Below are 9,200 nucleotides of genomic sequence, written 5' to 3' on the forward strand. Positions count from 1 at the left end.
ACCTAGGTATTTGTAGTTGTCCACATATTCTAAGTCAGACCGTCCAGAGTAGTGATGCTGGACGGGCGGTCAGGTGCAGGCAGCAATCGGTTGAAGAGCATGCATTTAGTTTTACTCATATTTAAGAGCGGTTGGAGGCCACGGAAGGAGAGTTGTATGGCATTGAAGCTCGTCTGGAGGGTTGTTAACACAGTGTCCAAAGAAGGGACAAAAGTATACAGAATGGTGTCGTCTGCGTAGAGGTGGATCAGAGACTCACCAGCAGCAAGAGCGACATCATTGATGTATACAGAGAAGACAGTCGGCCCAAGAATTGAACCCTGTGGCACCCCCATAGAGACTGCCAGAACATTACAGGCCCTCCGATTTGACACACTGAACTCTATCAGAGAAGTAGTTGGGGAACCAGGCGAGGAAATCATTTGAGAAACCAAGGCTATTGAGTCTGCCGATGAGGATGTGGTGATTGACAGTCGAAAGCCTTGGCCAGGTCAATGAATACGGCTGCACAGTATTGTTTATTATCGATGGCGGTTAAGATATCGTTTAGGACCTTGAGTGTGGCTGAGGTGCATCCATGACCAGCTCTGAAACCAGATTGCATAGTGGAGAAGGTGCGGTGGGATTCGAAATGGTCGGTAATCTGTTTGTTTACTTGGCTTTTGAAGACCTTAGAAAGGCAGGGTAGGATAGATATAGGTCTGTAGCAGTTTGGGTCAAGAGTGTCCCTCCCTTTGAAGAGGGGGATGACCGCAGCTGCTTTCCAATCTTTGGGAATCTCAGACGACACGAAAGAGAGGTTGAACAGGCTAGCAATAGGGGTTGCAACAATTTCGGCAGATAATTTTAGAAAGAAAGGGTCCAGATTGTCTAGCCCGGCTGATTTGTAGGGGTCCAGATTTTGCAGCTCTTTCAGGATATCAGCTGACTGGATTTGGGAGAAGGAGAAATGGGGAAGGCTTGGGCGAGTTGCTGTGGGGGGTACAGTGCTGTTGACCGGGGTAGGGGTAGCCAGGTGGAAAGCATGGCCAGCCGTAGAAAAATGCTTATTGAAATTCTCAATTATAGTGGATTTATCGGTGGTGACAGAGTTTCCTATCTTCAGTGCAGTGGGCAGCTGGGAGGAGGTGCTCTTATTCTCCATGGACTTTACAGTGTCCCAAAACTTTTTTGAGTTTGTGTTGCAGGAAGCAAATTTCTGCTGGAAAAAGCTAGCCTTGGCTTTTCTAACTGCGTGTGTATATTGGTTTCTAACTTCCCTGAAAAGTTGCATATCAGGGAGGTTGTTCAATGCTAATGCAGAACGCCACAGGATATTTTTGTGTTGGTTAAGGGCAGTCAGGTCTGGAGAGAACCATGGCCTATATCTGTTCCTGGTTCTAAAATTTCTTGAATGGGGCATGCTTATTTAAGATGGTGAGGAAGGCATTTAAAAAAAATAACCAGGCATCCTCTACTGACGGGATGAGGTCAATATCCTTCCAGGATACCCAGGCCAGGTCGATTAGAAAGGCCTGCTCGCTGAAGTGTTTCAGGGAGCGTTTGACAGTGATGAGTGGAAGTTGTTTGACCGCTGACCCATTACGGATGCAGGCAATGAGGCAGTGATCGCTGAGATCTTGGTTGAAAACCAAGAGGTGTATTTAATAAAGGGCAAGTTGGTTAGGATGATATCTATGAGGGTGCCCGTGTTTACAGCTTTTGGGTGGTACCTGGTAGGTTCATTGATAATTTGTGTGGGATTGAGGGCATCAAGCTTAGATTGTAGGATGGCTGGGGTGTTAAGCATGTCCCAGTTTAGGTCATCTAGCAGCACAAGCTCTGAAGATAGATGGGGGGCAATCAGTTCACATATGGTGTCCAGAGCACAGCTGGGGGCAGAGGGTGGTCTATAGCAGGCGGCAACAGTGAAAGACTTGTTTTTAGAGAGGTGGATTTTTAAAAGTAGAAGTTCAAATTGTTTGGGTACAGACCTGGATAGTAGGACAGAACTCTGCAGGCTATCTCTCCAGTAGATTGCAACACCGCCCCCTTTGGCCATCTATCTTGTCTGAAAATGTTGTCTGAGTCGCGTTGTACAAAACTGGCGATAGCTTTTTGAGCTAAAGGATAGCTGATGACCGCCAACCGTGGTTAGCTGAATACTAACGTTAGCCAGTGATTTGAGGTGAAAAATACTTTTTTTAAAGTAATTGGTGAGGCAGATTGCAGGAGTGTTTTGAAGTTGAGTTTTAGAAAAAAAATATATAAAAAGATATGCGAAGAAAAGATGTAAATATATATATATACACGGGACACGACAAGTCAAGGACAAAGGACGTCTGACTGCTATGCCATCTTGGAATGAGAAGATGGCCACCATTGCATTCTTGGGTACAGGAACAAAGGTAACTGAACTAAATGACTATCGCCCCGTAGCACTCAATTCTGTCATCATGAAGTGCTTTGAGAGACTAGTCAAGGAGCTACAGGAACAAAGGTAACTGAACTAAATGACTATCGCCCCGTAGCACTCAATTCTGTCATCATGAAGTGCTTTGAGAGACTAGTCAAGGAGCATATCCCCTCCACCTTACCTGTCACCCTAGACCCACTTCAATTTGCTTACCGCCCCAATAGGTTCACAGACGATGCAATCGCCATCAAACTGCCCTATCCCATTTGGAGAGGAAGAGGAATACCTATGTAAGAATGCTGTTCATTGACTACAGCTCAGAATTCAACAACATAGTGCCCTCCAAGCTCATTATTAAGCTTGATGCCCTGGGTCTCAACCCCGCCCTGTGCAATTGGGTCCTGGACATCCTGACGGTGCGTCCCCAAGTGGTGAAGGTAGGAAACAACATCTCCACTTCGCTGATCCTCAACACTGGGGCCCCACAAGGGTGCGTGCTCATCCCCCTCCTGTACTTCCTGTTCACCCATAACTGCATGGCCATGCACGCCTCCAACTCAATCATCAAGTTTGCAGACGACACAACAGTAATAGGCTTGATTACCAACAACGACGAGACAGCCTACAGGGAGGAGGTGAGGGATCTGAGTGTGGTGTCAGGAAAATAACCTCTCACTCAACGTCAACAAAACAAAGGAGATGATTGTGGACTTCAGGAAACAGCAGAGGGAGCACCCCCCATCCAAATCTATGGGACAGCACTGGAGAAGGTGGACAGTTTTAAGTTCCTCGGCGTACACATCAAGGACAAACTGAAATGGTCCACCCACACTGACAGTGTGGTGAAGAAGGCGCAACAGTGCCTCTTCAACCTCAAGAGGCTGAAGAAATGTGACTTGTCACCTAAAACCCTCAAACTTTTACAGATGCACAATTGAGAGCATCCTGTCGGGCTGTATCACCACCTGGTACGGCAACTGCACCGCCTACAACCGATGGGATCTCCAGAGGGTGATCATCAAGGACAACAACCACCCGAGTGACTGCTTGTTCACCCCGCTACCATCCAGAAGGCAAGGTCAGTACAGGTGCATCAAAGCTAGTACCGATAGACTAAAAAACAGCTTCTATCTCAAGGCCATCAGACTGTTAAACAGCCATCACTAGCACAGAGAGGCTGCTGCCTACAGACAGACTTGAAATCATTGGCCACTTTAATAAATGGACCACTAGTCACTTTAATAATGTTTACATATCTTGCATTACTCATCTCATATGTATATACTGTATTCTATACTATTTATTGCATGTTAGCCTATGGAGCTCCGTCCCTAATCATCCACATACTTATATATTCTTATTCCATTCCTTACTTAGATTTGTGTGTATTAGGTATCTGTTTGTTGAATTGTTAGATATTACTTGTTAGATATTGCTGCACTGTCGGGACTAGAAGTACAAGCATTTCGCGACACTCGCAATAACATCTGCTTACCATGTGTATGTGACCAATGACATTTGATTTCATTTCAATACAAAACCTCATGGTTCTCACCCCCTTCCATTCACTTACACAGGATTTATGACAACATCCCGTGTGGCTCAGTTGTGGTCCCGTGTGGCTCAGTTGGTAGAGCATGGCGCTTGCAACGCCAGGGTTGTGGGTTCAATTCCCACGGGGGGACCAGGGTTCAATTCCCACGGGGGGACCAGGATGAATATGTATGAACTTTCCAATTTGTAAGTCGCTCTGGATAAGAGCGTCTGCTAAATGACTTAAAATGTAAATGTAAATCCGGAGGATGTACTCCAACCTATCAGAGCTCTTGCAGCATGAACTGACATGTCCATCCCATCAAAGCATCAGAGAATGAATCTAGTACTGAAATCATAAGCTACAGCTAGCTAGCCCTGCAGTGCATAAAATGTGGTGATAGATGACTCAGAGAAAGACAATAGCTGAACAGTTAACAAATTAATTTCTTCAAAAATGAGAGAGAAGCAAGAGAGTGAGAGAACTATATTTCGTCTTGTTTTTCACTTTCACTTTCTTTGCCAGCAAATGCAGCTAGCTAGCTAGTTTGACATACTCAAACACCCAGCTCAATCAGAGGGATGCTATATTAGCTAGCTGGCTATGACTATCCAACACAACACTGTAACTCTTCCAAGTCAAGGTAAGCTTTCGGTTTTACAAATGTATTGCCATCGGGCCCACCGGTGTAAGTGCTAAACTGCTTACTGACTGTACACTAACGTTACTGCATAATTGTAGCGGGTTTACTAACACTTTAGTTCTATTAGCTATGTTGACTAGGACGTAACTTTAGCTAATATGGTGACAACGAGGTAGGCTGTGTGTAGCGGTTATGACATGGTTTGGCTTGGAAAGGTTTTTTAGCCTTATCGCATACAGCTGATGTGTTGTGCATTGAAGTCCACAAGCGAAGGGAAAAGGTTTGAGGAGGAGAGCGCGTAGATGCGAGAAGGAATACAACGTGGCTGCTGTAAAAGTGAACTGGGTTTATGTCCGATCAGGGGTGTATTCATTTAGCCGATTCTGTTGAAAAACGTTTCTTAAACAGAAGCAAACGGAATGAAACAGGAATAAACATACCGGAATTTGTCCAATAGAAACTCTTGTTTGCAGCTGTTGAACTAATGATTACACCCTAGTGTAATCAAGTATGCAAGGCGGTATTGAATGTGTCACTGTCTGTTACCTTAAATCTTTCTCTCGACCTGTGTACACCTACGTTGTAAACTTTAATTCATAGGCTAGGTTGTAGCAACCTCAGGATGGGTATAGGGAAAATTAGATTATCATGTAGTAGCCTAAACCTATCAATGTTACATTGAACTGGATGAATGGAATATGAATGACAGTCATCCAATATGCTGTAATAGAAAAGGCCATGCTCATGAAAAAAGAAAATTGTCTGCCTTAAACTTAAACAGCACCAACCGCCACTGACTAGCATGTAGCCTACAACCATTATTGTAATGGAAAGTTCCTCCCAAATCCACTGACTGTGTTAATAGGCATATTGTTGTGCCATCATCATCTCCTATTTGTAAACCACATGCATGTGGTTTACAAATAGGGGCAATGTGAGATTTTTGTTAGATGCAAATAGGCAATGTGTCTCAAATCAGATGTGAAAATCACACCGCCATGTACATCGTCTTAATTTACTGTAGTCTACTTTCAAGCCATAAGACTGCTGAACAACTAATCAAATGGGCACCCGGACTATTTCCATTGACCCCCTTTGTTTTTACACTGCTGCTACTCGCTGTATGCAGTCACTTTACAAATTACCTCGACTAACCTATAGCCTCGTTATTGTTATGTACATTTGTGTTTATTTTTGATATTTCGATTTTTTTTTACTTTAGTTTATTTAGTAAATATTATATATATTGTTTGAACTGCATTGTTGGTTAAGGGCTTGTAAATAAGCATTTGTTGTATGTGGCGCGTGTGACAAATACAATTTGATTTGATTCGATAAGAAACTATGCTTGGGTTACATTTTAGAGTAGGCTACCAGAGCAGAGTATTATAGCCCGTACCTGTGTTTCATCGGCGTTACTGTCTGTGTCCAGCTCTCCGATGTAGTACTGTTCCATCCAGCGCCGTGCGTTCTCGGAATGGCGGTGCGGGGGTCCCTCCATCTCCAGGCTGATATCACCCCCTGACCTGTGTAATATCAGAGCCTCTCCACCCGGGTGAATTCGAAGGAATCCCGTCACATCATAAACCTTCTTCCCCAATAATACCCAACATGAGTATTTTGTGCAATGACGGGCTACCTCCATCGCAGAGAAAAACCGAGGGGACACCAATGGAGACATTGCGATGTTGAAGTGTCCACAAAAAATAGCATAAACTAAAGGAGCGCGTAAAGACCCCCTGGCCGACTGACCGCGTACTAACTTCTACTTCATTTCTCAGCCCTGACTGAGTTTACGCGACCAACTCATTAGCATATCATTAATTATTCATCGCTCAAGACTGTCTTTCATCTGCCTTTTGCTTGCTCTGCAACTTCACAGCGCTCTAGCTTCTTTTTTACCCCCAATGTTTACAGCTATGAGATCATAATTGCATTGTTAATTCATGTTTAGATGTGGTTGAGATCAAATAAAAACGAACTTTTTAAACTAGTCTAATAGGGAACCTGTTAAACATGCGTGTTATTTCCTCATGGGCGTAGTTCTGTTTGATGTGTGGGCGAATCTCAATATCAATAACCTGTATTAGGGGTCACCAACCGGTCGATCGATCATCTAGGTATTCCCAGTCGATCACCAAACATTTCTGTAGAAAAGCCGACGATAAAGGCTTGAGCTCCTTTATTACTAGATTTTTTTTACATTCGACTTTGCGCTTTTGCCTTTACGTGCACTTGATTCAGAAACCCTGTGTGCCGAAAAGACAGTGTTCCCATTTTGAACCATTTCATTTGTCTGAACTGAAGGTACAAACTCCGCCTACCCGGCCGACACGGAGAGCTGTGCGTAAATCAAGTGCGCCTACTGCCCTGGACAATCTGATAGCTCAAATCACCGTGCCTAGTACTCCACAGCAAAGTTTGATACCTGCCTACATGAGATTTAGTCACTTTTAAAACTATGACCATAGAGAAACTATCAAAGATTACAGCAAAGCGCTATATGTTTAAGTCTTTATTCAGCACTGTCAACACTGTTTTTATAAAACATACTCCTGACTCTCGCGTTGCAGCTGCACTGAAATAGTAGCCACGTGTATCGGAATACCTGCATTTTTATTATTAGCACTTCGTCGTCTATTTTAATTTCGATAAATATTTCACTTTCTCTGGTCAAATGAGCAACGTGAATTTGTGCATGAGGCGGAAATAATGCGGTGCGACTCGAGGTCTGCCTACCTGAGGGGAGATTTTGACCATTCTCTTTCGTGTATAGTTTTTGACACCCCCTCCCTTTCCCGACACACACACACACCGGCACTCATACTCATTGTCATTTATTAGGTCTCTCTTAACTGTTGAGGCTGGGGGCGCTGTTGTCACTATTTATGGTAATCGTGTAATTTTTGAAACGGCTTCCCACAAAATTCTTGATCGTACAATATGCATATTATTATTATTATTGGATAGAAAACAGTCTATAGTTTCTATAGGAGTTGAAATTTTGTCTCTAAGTGGAACAGAACCCATTCTACAGCAATTTCCCTGACATGGAGTCAGATTTCAGAAATGTTGGCCCCTGATCTGGAGTCAGTTAAAAGGCCACAGTTATTGCTATGAGTATACGGACACTGCTTACGTCTTCCCCTGGATGCCTTTACGTGATGACGATTTGAATGGGGTCGATTGCGCGTTCACAGGCACTATAAATTAAAAAACCCTGTAGCTAGCAAGTCTTTTCTTGGTGCGTCATGCGCGTGGAGGACACCGACCCGCACCTGTTCCAAGCATTAGTGTTGGGAGTAATCTTTCTCCGGTCATGTTAAGACTCGTTATAGGAGTTAAAAACATCATAAGGTAGTTAATTTAAAGCGTTTTATAGCAATTTATATCCGTTTAGTGCGATTTTGGGACATTTATTTCTGAAACGCTGTGAATAGCTGGGCACGCTTCCAGTTCATCCCGAACGCAGTTGGCATTTCCACATGGCAAGAGGACAGCTTTCCACCAAAAGACGATTAGACCCAAGAAAGGATCCTTTGCCCAAGATACTGATGGAAGAACAGCTCAAAGTAGGACATTTTTATTATGATAAATCGTGTTTCTGTCGAAAAATGTTAGTGGCTTAGGACGCCATGTTTTTTGACGTAGCTTCGCTTGGCGCAAACTGTATTGAAAAGTAAGGATAATTTAAAAAATGTAATTCCGCGATTGTATTAAGAATTAAATTGTCTATCAATCCCTGTCCACCCTATATTTTTTAGTCACGTTTATGAGTATTTATGTATAAGAGTAGATCACTGTCTAATATGGCGCACGGACATTTTCTCACCAGCTGGGCTACATTTCACATTGTCTAACCATGATTTTGGTGGCTAAATATGCACATTTTCGAACAAACTGTATATGCATGTTGTAATGTGATGTTACAGGGGTGTCATCTGAAGAATTCTGAGAAGGTTAGTGAAAAAAATAATATATTTTGGCGATGTTGACGTTATCGCTCACTTTGGCTAGAATCAATGCTGGGCTGCTATGTGCTATGTGCTATGCTAATATAACGATTTATTGTGTTTTCGCTGTAAGACACTTAGAAAATCTGAAATATTGTCTGTATTCACAGGATCTGTGTCTTTCGATTAGTGTATGCTGTGTATTTTTATGAAATGTTTGATGATTAGTAAGTAGGTAAACACGTTGCTCTATGTAGTTATTCTAGTCCATTTGTGACGGTGGGTGCAATTGTAACCTATGCCATCTACCTGAAATATGCACATTTTTCTAACAAAACCTATCCCATACCATAAATATGTTATCAGACTGTCATCTGATGAGTTTTTTTCTTGGTTAGGGGCTATAAATATCTTAGTTTAGCCGAATTGGTGATAGCTACTGGTGTTGGTGGACAAATAAAAGATGGTGGATTATGCTAATGTGTTTTTAGGTAATAGATTTACATCTTTACATATTGTGTCTTCCCTGTAAAACATTTTAAAAATCGGACATGTTGGCTGGATTCACAAGATCTGTGTCTTTCATTAGCTGTATTGGACTTTAATGTGTGAAAGTTAAATATTTTAAAAAAATATTTTTTTTTAATTTCGCGGCTCTGCCTTTTCAGTGGGGGT

The 9,200-nt window shown here is 42.7% G+C and overlaps 1 protein-coding gene across 1 annotated transcript in view; it reads right to left on the bottom strand.

The window, feature by feature from the left end:
- LOC129862611 (fatty acid 2-hydroxylase-like) overlaps positions 1 to 7,033 on the bottom strand; it is a 33,706-nt gene extending 26,673 nt beyond the window's left edge. The window contains exon 1 of the mRNA XM_055934436.1: positions 5,972 to 7,033. Coding sequence (XP_055790411.1) covers positions 5,972 to 6,253 — 282 coding nt within the window. The 5' untranslated portion in view covers positions 6,254 to 7,033. The remainder of the gene's footprint in view (positions 1 to 5,971) is intronic.
- Positions 7,034 to 9,200: the final 2,167 nt, after the last annotated feature.

Source organism: Salvelinus fontinalis, chromosome 9, assembly GCF_029448725.1.
Source record: "Salvelinus fontinalis isolate EN_2023a chromosome 9, ASM2944872v1, whole genome shotgun sequence".
In the NCBI taxonomy this organism is placed as follows: Eukaryota; Metazoa; Chordata; class Actinopteri; order Salmoniformes; family Salmonidae; genus Salvelinus; species Salvelinus fontinalis.